This window comes from Arachis hypogaea, chromosome 10, assembly GCF_003086295.3.
Source record: "Arachis hypogaea cultivar Tifrunner chromosome 10, arahy.Tifrunner.gnm2.J5K5, whole genome shotgun sequence".
In the NCBI taxonomy this organism is placed as follows: Eukaryota; Viridiplantae; Streptophyta; class Magnoliopsida; order Fabales; family Fabaceae; genus Arachis; species Arachis hypogaea.
Window position 1 is genome coordinate 108,203,551 of NC_092045.1, and position 19,166 is coordinate 108,222,716.

General features: G+C 35.2%; 1 protein-coding gene across 1 annotated transcript; it reads left to right on the plus strand.

The window, feature by feature from the left end:
- The first annotated feature begins 6,313 nt into the window (after positions 1-6,313).
- LOC112716387 (cullin-3B) lies at positions 6,314-10,352 on the plus strand. The gene is made up of 3 exons (XM_025768295.3): positions 6,314-6,627; positions 6,742-6,934; positions 8,156-10,352. The coding sequence occupies exons 2-3, from the start codon at positions 6,774-6,776 to the stop codon at positions 10,191-10,193; spliced, it is 2,199 nt and encodes a 732-aa protein (XP_025624080.1). The 5' UTR covers positions 6,314-6,627; positions 6,742-6,773; the 3' UTR covers positions 10,194-10,352.
- Positions 10,353-19,166: the final 8,814 nt, after the last annotated feature.

Genomic DNA, 19,166 nt, shown 5'->3' on the forward strand with positions numbered 1-19,166 from the left:
CAGCTCTAATTTCTCAGCAACTTTCAACAGGACCTTATTATCTAGACCCAAAAAAGCATCAAGCTTTAAAGTTTCTTTAGATGGTTGATATTGTGGCATTTTTGCAAACACCTAATAGGCAAGTATCTGTTTCTGTTGTATTCACCAAAAAAGGCAAATTTGAGAATAGAATTGCTGAAATGGAAGCTCAAGAACACTTCCAAGGAATAAAATTTTCGTTAAACAATGAAGAGAAGATTTCCCATTAGAAAATGAAGAAGCGTGTAATGTCAAAAAGAGAGAAAAAAAAGAAAAGGAAAAAAGGCTACAGAGATAATCAAACTTGCTTTTTTTAATATTATTTTTATTATTTATATTAATTATTAAGGGTAATTTGGTAAAAAAAAATTAAAGTAGAAAATGACGATTTTATAACGTTCTGTAACGTTTGGGATGATTTTAATAACAAAAAAAGGTCAGGAACAATTTTGATTTTGGCCTCAGACCTTAGGGACGAAAGAAGTATTTAACCCTAAGTTTTATAAGTAAGTCTTAAATAAACCAAATCATTGAAATCACACACAATTCAGATAAATCATAACAAGTCACAGCTCAAGTTCATACAATAGCATTAAATTGAATCCAAATAACAAATAAAACACCCAGATTGTTAGATGACATTCTTAATTCTTTTATATATATATATTACTAACAACATATTAGATTACAGAACCCTAAACCCACAACAAAAAAAAATATTGTTTTATTAATTTAAAATAAAACAAAACAGAACAAATTAAAAAAATTACAGAGCAGAACATATGTATATTATATGCTAATGGCTATAATATATGCTAGCAAACTAGATTAATAACTAAGCAAAGAAAATTAAAAAAATTAATAGAACCTGTTTAAATTAAACACAACAAATCTAACACAAAAACAACAAAAGAAATGAGGAGGAGGAGGCTAATAGTGAAGCAGTCAACGACATCCAGCAATCCAAGAGAGAAGAGGAGAGTTGTAGCAGTATGACCAAACCACCCATGGTACTTGAGTGATGGTGAGAAGGCAGTAGCGCAACCAAGCTACACCTACGTTGCTTTAGCAATGGCAAAAAGAGAAGATAAGGTTGAAAGAAGAAAATGAGAGACATAGAGAGTTGCCATATCAACCACCATCACTAGTATCTATACTTTGATTTCGGAATTAAGAAGAAGAGAAAGGCTTCAGATGTAGAAGGGGAGAGAGAGGAGGGGGGAGGGGCGGGGGAACCTAGGGTTCCAATCCTTCTTAAACACAAATTGGGGCTTGGGCTTGGACTTGGGTTCGGGTTGGGTGCCTACTAGGCTGTGCAAAACTGAAGTTAGGCTGCGTTTGGTTAGTGTGTGTGTCTGGACAAGACATAGACATAGTGGAATGTGTCTCGTGTTTGGTTTGTGAGACACAAAAATTGGAGAGATACGCATACCTATAAACATACACAATATACATGTTTTTAGTGTCTCGGTAAAATGATGAGACACGGAATTAAAGCCATGGACACAGATCTAAAATTCTTTTTGGACCATTTTATCCTCATCAAATTTTTAAAATTCCAAATATCTCCTTCTCTGTTTACAAACCCTAATCAATTCTCAGCTTTTGTCTTCTGTTTTTTGAAGTTTTGTGTGTTCTTCATTGTGTGTATGCGTTAGTTGATTTTGTGAAACTTTTTATTATTCTATGACAATCTCTTTCTCCTTTTCACAAACTCTAACTAGTTCTAAACTCTTCTCCTCTGTTTTCTCGCTTTCTACAACTTTGTGTCTTCTTCACTTGTGTGTGTTGTCCGATGTTCTGAAGCTTTTTGTTGTTCTATCACAATTTTTTTCCTTCATCTGTGCTAGAAAACTCAACTCAAGGTTTGAAATAATTGTAATCTTTTTGTTTATTTGTATATTGTATTTGTATGTTGCTGTATTGGATATCCTTTTTTTCTTTTTAAGCACATATGTGTTGGGTAATCTTCTGTTTTAGGTATGTATTTTTGATGGGGTTCAGTTGGAGTATTATGTTTAGGGTTCAGTTGGAGTATTATGTTGGGTTATCATGTTTTCTCTGATTTTGTCAATAAAATATATTATAAGTAATGGTAACAAATAGAAAGATAATGTGATAGTATTATGTTTCAATTTGAATCAGTTTGATGATAGAAAATTATAGTTTTGAGTTCATCTGAGAGCTTGTTGTACTTGTCCCCAATTCTAAACTTGCTATGATAATGGAGTTTTGTGTATCTTCACTTGATGACTTATATTTAGATTCCAATAATTTATTTGTTGTTTTTGTTTATGGAATCTGAGCCAGCCGGTTGATTGCTTAATTTTAAAATTTATTAGTATATTTTTACTTTGAATTTTATTTTCAATTTATAGTAAACAAAAAATTAGCAACTGAACTAAATTAAGAGTTCTCCATTTATGTATCAAAAATGATTAACTTGATAGTATGAGTATGTGATTATGTAATGAATGTTTTTTTTTTATTTGTAATTTAATTGAAATAATAAAGAAAAGTTTATTTTGAGTGTTGTCATACTGGATATTAGAATTTATTTTATTTTTATGCATTTATTTTTTATTGTTTCTTAGGAAGTGATGATGGATCGTTCTGAACAAATTAAGCTATGTGTTGAATATTACTAGATCATGAAAATACAATTTGACATGTTGATGTTATTTTTTTAGTTACTTTAATATATATATATATATATATATATATATATATATATATATATATATATATATATATTAGAAATAGAAGGTGGAGTCATTCTTCAATTGGGCGAAGAGTGAACACATTGCTATTAAGGCGAGATGCATTAGATAACATCATTGGGACGGGTGGAGATAGAAATTGCATATGGGAGTTAAGAATGAGTTTGAATGTATTTACTAATTTGTGTGAATTGCTACAAGTTCAAGGTGGGTTAGATGAAAATGGTCATGTTGGCATAGGCGAGCAAGTAGCAACTTTCTTGATCATATTAGTTCATCATACCAAAAATCGCAGCGTACAAGTTAGATTTTATAGGTCTGGTGAAACTGTTAGTAGGTATTTTCATAAGGTGTTAGGTTCAGTTTCGGTGTCCAAAGTGTGTTATTTGCAAAAGCAGCCCTGTACCAGAGAATTGTATAGATCCCAGATGAAAATGGTTTAAGGTAAGGTGTTGCATAAAGTTTAAATTCTTATTGGTCAAGTTTACTTGTAAGTAATAACTATTTTGTTTTGTCCATTTGATAGAGTTGTCTAGGAGTATTAGATGGCACTTATATAGATGTCACAGTCCCCAAGAGTGATAAATCTAGGTATCGGACAAGAAAATCTAGAATATCCACCAATATTTTAGGAGTTTGCAATCAGAACATAAATTTCATCTATGTCCTTAGCGGTTGGGAATGATCAGCATCTGATTCAAGGGTATTTAGAGATGCAATTACTCGACGTAATGACTTGAAAATACCTGTTGGTATGTTTAAATTAATCTTTTGATAAGTGCCCGCTATCTATTAAAGAATTACAATATAACCCATAACTTTTTCATCCTTCCATTTTAGGGTCTTATTATTTAGTGGACGCTGGCTATACCAATGATAGAGGATTTTTATCTCCTTATAGAAATGTCTGGTATCATGTGAATGAGTGGGCTCAAAGTCACCGTGCACCACAAAATCGTATAGAGTTATTTAATAAGAAGCATTCGTCGGCTAGGAATGTGATTGAGTGGTGCTTTAGGCTGCTTAAGAAGAGATGGCAATTCTACGAAACCCCTCATTCTATTCAATTAGAATTCAAAGCCACATTATTATTGCGTGTTGTTTGTTACAAAAATTTTATTCATATGAACATGGATGTTGATCCCGAAGAAAATGCAACTCTTTTACCGGAGCATATACTCGTAGGAGATGACACTGTTGTTGATGAAACTTTGGTCAAAAGTTGCAGTTGTCTCAAGCCATTGAACATTTGATCCATGACCAAGTTCTATTTGTGCATAACAACCAATTATTTGCATCTTATAAGCTAAAGACAACCATTTCTGCTGCTGTTCATAACTGCCTGATCCTTTGATAGCAGGCACAAACATTCCCTATAAAAAGAATTTCAATAACAAAACTTTAGTGGAAGCACAATATGCTTTGATCTTACAACACATTGTATTCCTTTGAAATCCATAGCTTCAGCACTTTACGCTAGTATTATTCATAGGTAAATTTTCTAACAATGTAAGCACAAGTAGAAAATGAAATATTCCCAATAAAGATCTAAAAAGGCAGGTTGGTCCACAAAAAACCTCATCTTATAAGCTTCCTCCTCTGGAAAAATATAAATTTTCTTCTAGCAAAGTATACCACTTCGTCCCCTCCTCTTGAATTTTTACTACAGAGATTATGAATTCACTTTTAAAAAGATTATTGAAGTTATATTAGTTTTTGATTTCTAGTTTTTACCATCACATTTGGTTAGTGTATACTCCAAAAAGGTCCCATTTGCTTAAAAATATTGAAAAAAAAAATACAAAAAAGGTCTAGGTTGAAACATACACCGTAACAAAAGTCATTGAAATAGATTCAAAGTAAGCATATTCATTATCCACACACAAACAAGTCATCAAACGCATTGAATGCATATATGTTAAATGGCTAAAATAATATAGAACAAGTTCTAAAAACATACAATTATAATGAATCAACTATGAGAACCAATGTCAAATTATTATCTTTGTAACTAATTCACTTCCATGGCACTAAAAAATTATCATATGCTCTGTACATAGTAACCAAGAAACATTGATATGAATATATATGGTTTTCTTAATACCAAATCGATGGAAGAGCATGGCTTATTTTCATCTTTCCAATTACTACTATTTTAATTCTTAATCCACACTTCTATAACACATGCAGTTTCCAATTTCATTCATCAATACTTAGTTAAACCGTTGAAGTTATGAAATTGGGGATATAACTACACTATGTAAACTATTAAAATTATGAACTTGGTTTGCAGCAGCTACACATATCAAGCACCGTATTCACAAAATGCGGTAAACCTTAAACCCTAAATTGCAAAATCCTAACTCTTAAAAATATAGTTAAACTGTAAATATTATGAATGGTATGGTAGATACCTGCCAAATGTGAAGGAGACGCTTCTTGGCATTGACTTCTTCTTCAACGCTAATTCAACACACGGGCTTTCCATCGATGAGGCATGCCTTCCTCTTTCTCTTTGTTAAACTGAACCTATCAAACACACTCGCAACAATTAAGAAGAAGAAGGGCACCACACAGAAGAAGAAGAGTACCGCAAAAAAGGGGATCACGAGGCCAATTAGGGAAAAGAGAGATTTTTTGGGGTTTGAGGTTAATGGGAGAAAGTAGAAACCCTGGAATCAATTTGGGGCTTTGCCTCTCTGGTCTTTTTTTTTAATTATTGAATTTTTAATTTAAATTAGGAGGGCAAAATGGTCATTTTAATTATGTAGTATTCTTGTGTTTTATTAATCAAACATAACAGTAGACACTACACTAATGTCATGTTCATTATATCCAAATATTTTATGTCTATGTCTCAAGTGTCTATGTTTTAATGTCTATGTCTTAGTACATACACAAACCAAACAGAACCTTATAGACCAATTTTCTTCATGAAATGTGGGTCGTTGGAAAACTCTTACTTCCAACGAGTCTACGATTTTTTTCGATGTTTCTGTGCAGTTGCCACTCCACCAACACAGATAACAGAAACGCAACAAAAAAATGGAACAAAAGCGTAAAATCATGCATTTCTACGAGTAAAAACGCGATTTTGCCTACCTTAGTTGCAACTTGCAACTATATTTAAATGTAATATAATCTCATTTATTATTTTTATTTCAATTTGGTACATTGAGACTAAATTTATTAGATGTGTGTAAATACTAATTATGTCTATATTATATTTTTAATGAGTAATATTATACAAAAATTAAATCTAACCAGGTTAAATTATAAAATTTAGAATAATATTAATCATAATTGATTTTTGTTATATTACATTAATTTAATTAAATTTAGTTAATAAAAAATTTGGATATATAATATTATTCATTTTCAATTGATGAGTTAAACATAAATAAAAGAGAATAATAAAATGTTTGTAAATTTTGATGTATGGTTGAAAAAAAGAATTTGACCATTAGAAGGATTTTTTTCTGACTATTAACAAAATTCAACCATATTAAAAAAAATTATCCCAATAATATACAAATATCAAATCCATAAAATCCATAAATAAGTAAAATAACAATAACTCAGCTACCATCTAAAGTGGCATAGCTAATTAAATATAATTGTAGTATTATTTGTCTGAAATTATTATTTTTCAAAAATTATAGTCCTCCCTAGTCACCCACTCCATGCTCAGCCAGTAACACCACCATTTCTTCTTCCTCTTCTTCTTTTCTTCTTATAATCTAAAAATCCAATTTAATCTTCACTTTTTTCATTCTTCAAAATTCCCTTTTCCTCAAAATCCAAAACCCTAGCTACAGCAATCACCACTTCAATTCCCTTTCCCTTCACCTCCTAGGGTTTCTCTCACCTTCCACGATCTCTGATTCAGGTTCCTTTCTGATTCCATTTCTTTTGTTGCTCTTGGTTTTGGATTGAAGCGTTTTCTTAGGTTATAGCTTTTGTTCGTTTTTTCGGAATTTTTATTTGGTGTGGGAAATCGCAGGTGGTGGACAAAAACGACGTCGATTTGCGACGATGAGCTCGCAGAAGAAGAGGACTTTTCAGATAGAAGCGTTCAAGCACCGCGTGGTGGTGGATCCTAAGTACGCTGAGAAGACCTGGAAGGTTCTGGAACATGCAATCCACGAAATATATAACCATAATGCTAGTGGCCTTAGCTTCGAAGAGCTCTATAGGTTGATTTATTTTGTTCAATTCAACTCTTTTTTTCACTTGTTCTTATTGTTCTTTAAATTGCTTCTTACTCGTTTAGAATTTCATTTTAGATATATAATTGTGTTAGTATGGATAATTCAATAGTGTGATTCTGTTGTGTAGTTTAGCTTTAGCAGCATAGGTTCTTTGTTTTATTATTTATTTAGTTATTTTTGGTTAAGAATTGTGGTAAACTGGTTGTTTGAATATATTAAGAATTGGTGACTAATTATATTAGAAAAATGATAATTGTAGTGATTTTTCCTTGACACTCAGTCACTCCCCTCTGCCACTGGATGGGGTGTGGAACACACTATTTAGGATTCATCAGTTCATGCCATGGTGCAAGAATAGTGAGGTGGCTTGGTGTTCGAGGAAATGTGTGTACACATAAAAGGACTGGAAGATTTAATCATCTATAAAACTCCCAAACCTTGGCAAGGACTTCACAACTTGTACTTAATAATCATGAAGTCTGTCTTTTGTATCCTTTTCAGTTGTCTACCTGTGTATGACTTAAATTAGATTATTTGAATTAGTTTGGGCATTTCAATCTCCATATCTCAGTAGTATCATGTTGAAAAAGAATCTTTATTGCTATTTGTGTCCTAGCTTAATATGCCTTTTGTTCGGTGAGTCTACTGCCATTGGCTAACTCCCACTGGATGGCAAGAAATAAATAATGTTGATATATTTCCTTGCATTTATTGAACACTACATATGGCAACATATCAACCATTCACATCATATTTTTAACTTATAAGTATATTCATGTCTCCATTTGTTGATATATTATATGTAGGGTTCACCATGTCCTCAAGACTATGATGACATTTCCCTTTGGATATGCTGATCATCATTAGCTCAGATCATGCCATTTGCCACTCTATACTTGAAATTATGCTTCAATCTCCCATTAAATTTGTCAGTATTTATTGTAGAACAAAAGTCAGGACTTGTTCTTAACTAAAATTATGCTATAGCCTGTTGGTTTAATTTTCCCTGAATTAACTAACTTCCTAAGTTTATTTTATGAGTTCAAAACTATTATAGATTTTCCAGCGGTTTATTACATCAAGTTAGGTTGCCTACATTACACCCTTTGAGTGTGGCTTGCCTTGACCCCTGCATAACGCGGGGTGTTTTGCACTGGGCTGCTCTTCATTTCTGAAATTTTTGTTCATTGTGATCTGTCCTTTCAGGAATGCATACAATATGGTTTTACACAAATTTGGGGAGAAACTTTACTCAGGACTTGTGACGACCATGACTTCTCATCTTAAAGAAATTTCTCAGTCAATTGAATCTGCCCAAGGAGAAATTTTCTTGGAAGAGCTTAACCGGAAGTGGATCGATCATAACAAGGCTTTGCAAATGATCCGAGACATATTGATGTACATGGACAGAACTTTCATACCAAGCAGCCATAAAACTCCTGTTCATGAACTTGGGTTGAATCTGTGGAGAGATGTTGTGATCCACTCCAGCAAAACTCAAGCTAGGCTTAGAGATACACTTCTTGAGCTTGTGCTCAGAGAGAGGAATGGTGAAGTAATAAACAGAGGCTTGATGAGAAACATAATAAAAATGCTAATGGATTTGGGTTTGTCTGTTTACCAAGAGGACTTTGAGAAGCATTTTCTTAGTGTTTCAGCAAATTTTTACTGTCTTGAATCCCAGAAGTTCATTGAAACATGTGATTGTGGGGATTATCTGAAGAAGGCTGAGAGACGCTTAAATGAAGAAATTGAAAGAGTGTCTCACTACCTAGATCCTAGAAGTGAGATAAAGATAACCAATGTGGTGGAGAAGGAGATGATTGACAGTCATATGCACACGCTAGTACATATGGAGAACTCAGGCCTAGTTAATATGCTTGTGGATGACAAATATGAGGACTTGGGAAGAATGTATAGTCTATTTCGTAGAGTGCCTACTGGGCTTACAGTTGTTAAAGACGTGATGACTGCTTTTGTACGGGATACAGGTAAGCAGCTAGTCATGGATCCTGAAAGGTTGAGAGATCCTGTGGACTTTGTACAGCGTCTCTTGGATTTGAAGGATAAGTATGATAAGATTATTAACATGTCATTTACCAATGACAAGACATTCCAGAATGCCTTGAATTCCTCTTTTGAACATTTCATCAATTTGAATGCTCGGTCTCCAGAGTTCATTTCCTTGTTTGTGGATGACAAACTCCGCAGAGGGTTGAAAGGAGTTGGTGAGGAGGATGTGGAGATTGTATTGGACAAAGTAATGATGCTATTCCGGTACCTTCAAGAAAAGGATGTGTTTGAAAAGTATTACAAGCAACACTTGGCAAAAAGGCTTCTTTCTGGAAAGACCATATCTGATGATGCAGAGAGGAGTTTGATTGTCAAGCTCAAAACAGAGTGTGGATATCAGTTCACTTCTAAGTTGGAGGGTATGTTTACCGACATGAAGACTTCCTATGATACAATGCAAGGTTTCTATGCATCCCAATCTGATGTGGGAGATAGCCCTTCTCTAGTTGTACACGTTCTTACGACAGGTTCATGGCCAACTCAACCTAGCCCTCAGTGTAATCTTCCATCAGAACTCTTGGGCGTATGTGAGAAGTTTCGGGCTTATTATCTTGGCACGCACAATGGTAGAAGACTGTCTTGGCAAACAAATATGGGGACTGCTGATTTAAAGGCAACATTTGGTAAGGGCCAGAAGCACGAGCTGAATGTTTCCACATACCAGATGTGCGTACTGATGCTTTTTAACAATGCTGATCGCTTGACTTGTAAGGAGATTGAGCAAGCAACGGGGATACCCTTACTGGACCTGAAGAGGTGCCTTCAGTCTCTGGCCTGTGTCAAAGGAAAGAATGTTCTTCGAAAAGAGCCCATGAGCAAGGACATCGCCGAGGATGATACATTCTTCTTTAATGACAAATTCACAAGCAAGTTCTTCAAGGTAAAGATAGGTACTGTTGTCGCCCAGAGGGAGTCCGAACCTGAAAATCTTGAAACTCGGCAAAGGGTGGAAGAAGACAGAAAACCGCAGATTGAGGCGGCAATTGTGAGGATAATGAAATCCAGGAGGACCCTAGATCACAACAACATCGTCGCCGAGGTCACAAAGCAGCTGCAGTCAAGATTTTTGCCTAATCCAGTTGTTATTAAAAAACGGATTGAATCCCTTATAGAGCGTGAGTTTTTGGAGAGGGACAGAGTGGACAGAAAACTGTACCGCTACCTTGCTTGAACAATGTGTTACTGTCTTCCACTGCCAAATTCATTTTGGCGTGCAACCTATGTGACATTTTGTCTGTCATATAAGCTTGAATGCCCTTCACAATTTGCCGCAAGAAGTGGCTATCCCTTGAATATTCAAAAAAAAAAAAAAAATCGCCTGTTAGATTAACCCTTTGTGGAGGCTTCACAATTTAGAGTAATTTTTTTTAGCATCTTACGTTTCTCAATAATATTATACTCATCGATAATTTTGGATTGGATTTGTTTAATCAAATCCTACTTGGAGGAAGCTTTTACAAGAAATTATAAAATCTTGTGCATATTTCAAGAAGCTGATACATATATGGATTGCCATGTTCTCCAGAAGGTAGCTCCGCAGTAGATACTTGTTCTCCCAAATGGATGGATTTATGTCTAATGATAGAAGGTGGTTTTGAGGGTGCAGGGGAGAGAGGGCGGGTATTTTTGGTAACTTGTACAAAAATAATTTAGAGTGATTACCCAAATCGATTCCTGATAATTTTTTCGAAAGACTACGAGGTCTTTAAACAAAAAAAATATTCTTTTCGACTCCTGATCCTTATTTTCATGAGATTGATTATCCCTTAAAAAATATTAACAGAGGGGCTAAATCTCATAAATGTAAAGATCAAAGGTTGAAAATGATATTTTTTTATTGAGAGTTTTGTTGTCTTTCGAAGTAATTGTGTGGGATCGTTTAGAGTTTTTTTCTCAATAATTTAATTAGAAGAAATTATTGTAGGATGGAAAATTAATGGGGAATTAGGGTTAGTTTTAACTTTAAGTAGCACTTTACTTATTTGTATACAATCGTTCACGTTATTTCTTCCAAGCTCAATTTTCATGAAAATGAAAATAATGCTTTTGTGTTGCAACAGATTTTTCAATTTCATCGAGCCAGTAGCCACGTTTATGAAATGGAGTAAAATCTGGTCCTCTTGGACTAACGGGTGCATCACTAGCAAATTACCGCCATTTATGCATAAATGGACAAATCATAATCATTTTTTGCAATTTTGTTCCCAATATATTACATAAGAAGTTTCGGTAATTTGTCATGATTTAAATTATTTTTGGGAAAAAAATTACGAATCAGTTGGGCAAAAAAAAAAAAAGAAAAGAATGAGCGAAGGAGAGAGCGGGAGCAAGGGTTTGAGGGTGAAATACAGGGAGGATGACGGCAAAGCCGTCGGAAGTATTAAGGGGGAGAGTGTGGGTGGGTGTGCATCCGGTGACATGAAGGGTCATTCTCGGGATGATTTCAGAAGATCCCTAAGGTCTCTTTTCGAGATAAGGTCATTGTGCAGCAAAGTCGAAGGCCTTTGCACTCGTCAGATCTCTATCAGGGGATGGTATTGCGACAGTGGTTGGCAAATAGGGTGATTCTCAGCCACCGTGTGTAAGCTTTACAAAAGAGGCGAAGACATGTTTGGCCGAACCTTATAGAGAAGCCTTAGGTAGCGTTTGTTTTGAGATATTGGGACAGAGACTGAAAGACTAAAATTCAGTATTATGTTTGTTGGCTCAGAGACTGATACTAAAATTTCTGTCTCTGTCCTCAAAATTTCAATATTTTAGTACCTCCAAAAAGTAGAGACATAAGGGACTGAAATTTTTAGAGACGGAGACTGAAACTTTAATAACATTTTATACCTAAAATACCCTCATTTCAATTAATTAATTCCAATTTTACCCTTTGTACAAATTAAATTAGAGCTTCATTCTTGTTTCAATTTCTGTCTCCCACTTTACACCTAACAGAATACTGAGATTTATTTCAGGCTCTGTCTCTGAGTCTCTGTCTCTCAGTCTCAGTCTTTCAGTCTCTATCTTTCTACCAAACGCTACCTTAGTGATCAAGGTCATGAATCGGAAATATAGTTACACAACTCTTTCTCATAAGTTGAGAGTAGTATGACGCATCAAAGGAGGTTTCAATATGCTAGATGTGGGTTTTGAATATTTCCTGGTGAAATTTGATGCCGTTGAGGATCGTGAAAAGGTCATGTTTAGTGGTCCTTGGTTGATCGAGGGCCACTAAGTTGCGGTAAAAATCATGGGATGTTGATTTCCACCCTAGTGAACAATCTTTCGATTCTACACTAGTCTGAATCTGGGTCTCAGGTCTCCTAATCTAGTGTTATCAGGAGCAGGCAATGCTACGTATTGCAGTTGCGATAAGAGTTCCGGTAAAAATTGATTTGGCCACCAAACTGAGAGCGAGGGGAAGATATGCCCGTGCTTGCGTTTAAGTAAATCTGGGATTGCTGGTGATAAAAAAATATTATTGTTGAGGGTGTCGCTTACAATGTGGAGACCGGGTCGGGTGGGATGCACTTCAGCGTGCACCATCTTCCCTTCAGACTCCGATTACACAAGGACCAGCCATAAAAAAACGTCCGCGGCCGGGATCCTTGCAAACCTCGCCGATTGGAGGTACGACGGGGAAGCGCCGGTGCTTGAGGGTCAACCCGAGATTCCGTTGGGTATGGGAGTGGTGCCGTCGCCGCCGGTTTTTGTTAATGAGGGTCGGAAGGATGACATTGCAACAACATTCAACAAGGAAAGGGAACATGGCGGTCCTGAGGGAGTTGCGGTGCTGATTGATACTGCGAGTGTGTCTTGGGAGAATCGTGTTTTATCAATGAATCAAAAGGAAGTTAAATCTTCTGGTGAGGTTGATGGTGTAAGTTAATTTTCACCAATTTTAATACTCTTTTGTCCTTTTTATGGATAGTTTAAATATTTTAGTTTGGAATATTAGAGGTGCTTCTAATAAGTTAGCCCGAGTGAATTGTAAAGAACTTGTTAGAAAATTTAAACCTATTTTTTTATTGTGGTTGAGACTCATGTTCCCTTCCAACATTTGAAATTGTTCTGGAAAAGACTTGGATACTATCCTATTGGTATAGAAGAGACAGTAAGACATAAGGGTAGTATATGGTTCCTTTCTTCTCTGTAAGGTACTTTCTGTAAATTGGTTGATGCTTGCGATCAGTGTGTCACGATCGAAGTTCAGTTTGAGAGTGTGGTTTGGAGGTATAGTGTTCTTTATGGTAGCCCTCAACATAATACCAGAAGTCTGCTTTGGGATTATCTGCTAGCTCATTCGGTGACTTTTCAAGGGCCTTGGATTGCCCTCGATGATTTTAATGAAGTATTATTCTCTTATGAAGTTAAGGGTTGCCATTTCTCGAGTCGACATGCAGATCAGTTTGCCAGTTCTCTAGGGGATAGTGCTCTGTTTGACTTGAAGACTATAAGGAGACGTTTTTCTTTGTACAGGAGGGTGAAAAACAGTATTGAGGTGGAAAAAATTTGACCGGGTTTGTATTAATACTGGATGGCTATCTCTTTTTCTTGAGGACTATGCAAAAATTTTGAATAGCCTGCTGCCTTATCACTATCCTATCTTGGTGCGCTGTAAAGGGCGCCCGTAGTCGAAAAAGAACAGACAATTCCGTTTTATGGCAACGTGGGCAACTCATCCTAGTTACATAGATATTGTGAAACAATCTTGGTGGTCTGACTTTAGAGGGGTGCAAAGCAAGCTCTCAGAGGTGCAGAGGAACTCTCTTGACTTTAATTTTAAAGTGTTTGGTAATATTTTTGTTAGAAAATATAAACTGAAGCGACAAATTAATTATCTTTAAAATCAAAGGGAGCAACAATTGATTGAGGATTATAATAACACTCTTGTGCAAGAAGAACTCCTTTGGTTTTAAAAATCCAGAGAACAGTGGGTAAAATTTGGGGACAGAACTACTAACTTCTTCCATGTTCAGACTCTTGTGCGAAAGAAGATAAATAAGATTCATGGTCTTTTTCTCAAGGACGGTGCGTGGGAAACGGACCCATAAATTCTTAGCCGGGAAGCTGAATCTTTTTTCAAGAACTTATTCTGTCAGTTGGAGAATGTTGATTTAGGGTGTTTGGATGAAGTTCCATTTCCTTCTTTGAATGAGAAAGCCTGCTGTAATCTTACTGTGCCTGTGATTATGGAGGAAGTTAAGGCAGCTGCTTTTGGCATGAATTCCTTTAAGGCTCCGGGTTCGGATGGATTTCAAGCTTACTTTTTCAAGGAATACTAGAAGATTATTGGGTCTGATGTTTGGAATATAGTTAGGGAATCTTTTTTTGGGGGTACTATTGATTCGAGGATGATGGAGAGTTGGAGAATCTTCTGGTTCTAATTTCCAAGGTGGAGTTGCCGGTATCGATGAAAGATTTTACACCTATTAGTCTCTGTAATGTGATCTACAAGGCCATCACTAAAGTCCTGGTCAACAGAATCCGGCCTCATCTCTTAGATATTGTTGGCCCTCTCCAAGGGGATTTATCCCAGGAAGGGGAGCTCTCAATTGACAAGATCATTATAGCACAGGAAGTTCATCTTTTCATAAAAAAGACTAAATCAAAGAAAGGTACTCTGGCGTTTAAGATTGACTTGGAGAAAGTTTATGATAGAGTCGATTGAAGGTTTCTGAAACAGACACTCGTGAAATTTGATTTTCCTATCCCTACAGTCAAAGTAATCATGAGCTGTGTCACTTCATCCTCATTGTCTATTCTCTGGAATGGTGATAGATTGGATAGTTTTATTCCTCGTTGAGGTCTTTGGCAAGATGATCCTATGTCAACATACCTTTTCGTGTTGTGTATGGAGAGATTGTCCTGTTTGATTAGCCATCAAGTTGATATGGGCCGGTGGAAGCCGGTTACTATTTTTAGAGGGGGCCCGAGAATATCACATCTCATGTTTGCTGATAATTTTCTTTTCTTCTATAAAGCGGAGAAGCTTCAAGTCCAAAATGTGATGGTAGGATTGGAGAGTTTCTATAAAGCTTCTGGGATGAAAATTAATTTGGAGAAATCTAAAGTGTTATGTTCCCGTAATATTTCCACAACAAGAAAAGAAATCTTTACGGGAGTGTCATCCATCAGATTTGTCCAAAACTTAGGCAAATATCTTGGGATTACTCTTACTCATGCTAGGGTAACCCGAGCATCTTTCAATGAAATTTTGGATAACATTCGGGGAAGGCTAGCCAGTTGAAAAGGGCGTTTACTCAACAGGGTGGGTAGGCTCTGTTTGATCAATTCAGTTGTGGCTGCTATTCCTACCTACCGCATGCAAGTCTCTCTATTTCCCAAAGGAATAACAAACTCTATAGCATCCATGATTAGGATTTTTCTCTAGAAAGGCCATGCCAATGGTTGGGGGCTAAATCTTGTTAGCTGGAAGGTGTTGGTCACCCTAAAAAAGTTTGGTGGTCTGGGAACTAGAGATCCATTTTGTGCTGATGTTGCTCTTCTTGGTAAGCTAGTTTGGCAACTATTTCATCACCCTCACAAGCTTTGAGTTCAGCTGCTGGTAGATAAATACTGTTGTTCTTTGGCTGACGAGTTCAGTCACTCGACGTCTAAAGGATCTTATGTTTGGAGGAGTTTGTGCAAAACTTGGGGTATTTTGAAGGATGGTTTTGAATTGTGCATTGGAAATTTAATAAGAATTTTTGGTATTTTAAATGGAAGAAAGAGGAGCAACTTTGCAATAAGATGGATTATGTTCACATTTCTGATTCGAAATTTTGGATTTTAGATCTTTGGTCAGCTGAAAAGTGGAAGCTTGAGAAGGTTTATTCTCCACTTCACCAGGTTTTGCATGACAACATTCTCTCTTACAATCCGGATGTGCAAGCGGGTTCAGTGGTAGGTTGAACTTGGTCTGGGGCAGTGTCTAAGGTTTATGATGCTCGCAATGGCTACCTTTGGCTCTTTAAGAAGGTGTTTGGATGGGAGGAGAGAGGGAATTGGTTTTGGCTTTGGTGTCAGCTTGTTCCGGAAAAGATCAAATTCTTGGCTTGGCTTTGTCTTCGAGAGGCACTGTCCACTGCTGTTTTTTTGTTTCAGAGAGGCTTTGACTCCTTTAGATAGTTACCCTAGTTGCTTGATTTGCTAGGAAACCATTTCTTATTGTATTCGGGATTGCCCAAAAGCCAAGCTTGTTTGGCAGTCTCTGGAGATTTTCTGTCATCCTCTCGATTTGAAGAATTGGTTTTTGTTCCACAGCAAAGAGCATCATTTTTAGATTCTTTTCTAGTCTTTGGTGGATTTGGAAAGCTAGGAATAATGAGATTTTTAATCATCAGGAGCCTTGGACACCTTTTAAAGTTGCTTGTATGTTGTTAGCCTTGGAGAAAGAGTTTCAGAATATTTTTGAATTGCAACGAATTTCTATTCCTTCTATCATTAGTTGCTCTTGGGTTCTCCTTCGTTGGGTACTTTTAAGGTCATTATGATGCTAGTTATCCTGGTTTTGGTGATCGAATTGGTTTTGCCTGTGTTAGCAGGAACCGGAAGGAAAACTGGCAAGGTGGCTGCTTGGGAACAATTGAGAACTGTAATATTCTTCAAGGAGAGTTGTTTGCTATTTGGAGAGAATTTTTGTTAGTTTGGGACTTGGGACAAATAAAGAGATGAGATTTATGAAACAGATTATCTAGAGGCTTACAATCTTGTTACCAATTCTCATGACATTGCTGGTTGTGTAGATCCTTTAGTACTTAAAGTCATTGATATCTATGGCTTGAAAGTGACATGTTGATTTTTACTTGATCTTGAGATATGCAAACACCGTAGCGGACACCATAGCAAAGACGGCGATGAGATCACACTCTCCGCATGTTGAGCTATCAGTGCCTTAAAAGGAGTTTAAGTTGAAAATTCAATGAGACCGTTCTACGTTTTTTTAGTCCTTTAGGACTTTGTTTTTTCTTTTCTTTTTTGTTTGGTTGTTTTTCTTTTTCAATCACACAAAAAAATTTGTCATGATTTACATAATATTAAAACATGACATAAATATATCAATTCTTCAAATAGGAAGAATGTGTACATATGAACTTTTTTATTTAAAATATGATAAAATTTTGCAGTTCGTTGAACATATTTTAAGATACCCCTATTTTATTTGGTATCCTTTTATAAAAAAACTAAAATTAATATTCATTAATAACAAACAAAATGTTTAAAGAACTGTGAAAGTTTTTAATGACCTAAAAGGATAGTTAAATTTATGATTTTTTTATTTTTTTTTAAATTTTACCACGAAAAATAGATTCTGTTGTATCTATTGTATGAATCATGCAAAAAATAATTTAATTTTGTCTCATAACGAAACAAACGAAAACAGAATAGAGAAGAGAAAAGTATACAGTTATGTATCCTGTTTCAACCACCTTATATAATGTGGCTTATATCTAGTCTACACTACAACTATGGTAGAATTTTCACTATCTTTTCAAAGATTATATTCACCAATTCTCAAGGATTCTTCCTAATCCAATCAGGGACAAACCAAACTTCTAACCAGGCTTGATTTGACTAGATTTACTCTCTAGACTATCAACACTAAGTGCTCACCCAACTTAGCAAATGATACCTTTCAGATTCAAAGAAACAAAACAGAAAATAATTATAAAAGAGATTGACATAATTTTTGACTTTTTCTCCAAGCTAACTCTCTTTTTCTTTTTTTTTTTAGTGACTTTTTCTAAATCCTCACGTTTATACCTTTTTTCATTAATTGAAATAAGGAAAGATAAAACTGAAGAATCATAATATTAGAGAAACATGAAGGAAAAGAAGTAAAACAACTTAAAAACTATAAGCATAATCCTTTTAAAACTCTCAAATATTGCCTTCCATCTTAGCAGAATGTTTCCTTTAGTGTAGTGCATTGCTTCCAAAACTTCCAATTTTGAGTGGAAAGTGTATTAGGTTATCTCAGAATTTTAAGTTCTTTCTTCTTGCCTCAATCCTTGATTGATTACTCCGTTTTGTATGAGGTAATACCTCTTGTGAAAAGAGTCAACTCATTGAGCATTGAACCAGCTGAGTTCTTCTTCTTCTCCCAAAAAATTGAAATAGAAAATCAGGGTTGAAAATCAAAGTAGAGTGGCACAAAGGTGAGATGATCAGTAACAAAGTCATGATTATGAGACCTTTAATGTGTTTGTCAAATCAACACCCTCAATATTATGCTTTGACCCCAAATTTTATTTTTAGCATTTGATTTGTAACAGAAAAAAGTAACCATCATTTTCTTCTTTTTCTTTCAAATAGTGATAGGTGAAAAAATGGACCTTCAACAAGTCATTTGACTTATACAAGAATGACATTGCTCAAGTACTTATTTTGCTTTTGAACCATAAGAAACTTTTGGTTTGACTTTGCCTCCGTTAATTTCACTTTTTCCTCCAATACATTTTTGGTAAATGATTTTGGTTCCATAAAAAAGTAAACCGTTCTCCCTTTGATTTGCTTTGCCATTTTCGGATAAAAAGATATACATCAAATAAAAAGCTTAGACTTCATACACAAGCTTAGACTTTCAATAAAAAAATATGCATCAAATAAATTTTTAAATTTTTCAACTTAACTAAAAATATATGTTTGTCATAATTAAATTGTTTCCTAATCTCAACAAACTGTTATTTAAAAACTACATTAGTAATTTTTTCTTTTTTTTGAAAAAAATAAAAAATAAAATCATTAAATCATGTACAATTCAATATGAGACCAAAAAAAAAAAAATACAATTCAATATGAATGACATGGTATACATTTGAAGGGTAAAAAACTGAGAATAAGAAAAACTAATGATACCAAAGCATCATAGTGTCATTATGTCATACTTTATTTTATGTGAGAAGGAACATAGTTGTTGTTTCTTCTTTCGATAATACATAGCCCTTATAAATATACTAATCTCACTCTCAACTTTAAAACTAATTTAAAACATTGAAAAATCTCAAACTCCACCACTTCTTTGTCCACTCTTAACAGAAAAGAATAAAATCAACCTCAACCCCACCACTCTCCCGCACCACCAACCCTAAACCCTCTCCATAAATGACTGCTGTTTTCGGTGCGGAGCTTGCCGCTTGCTAAGAGACACGGG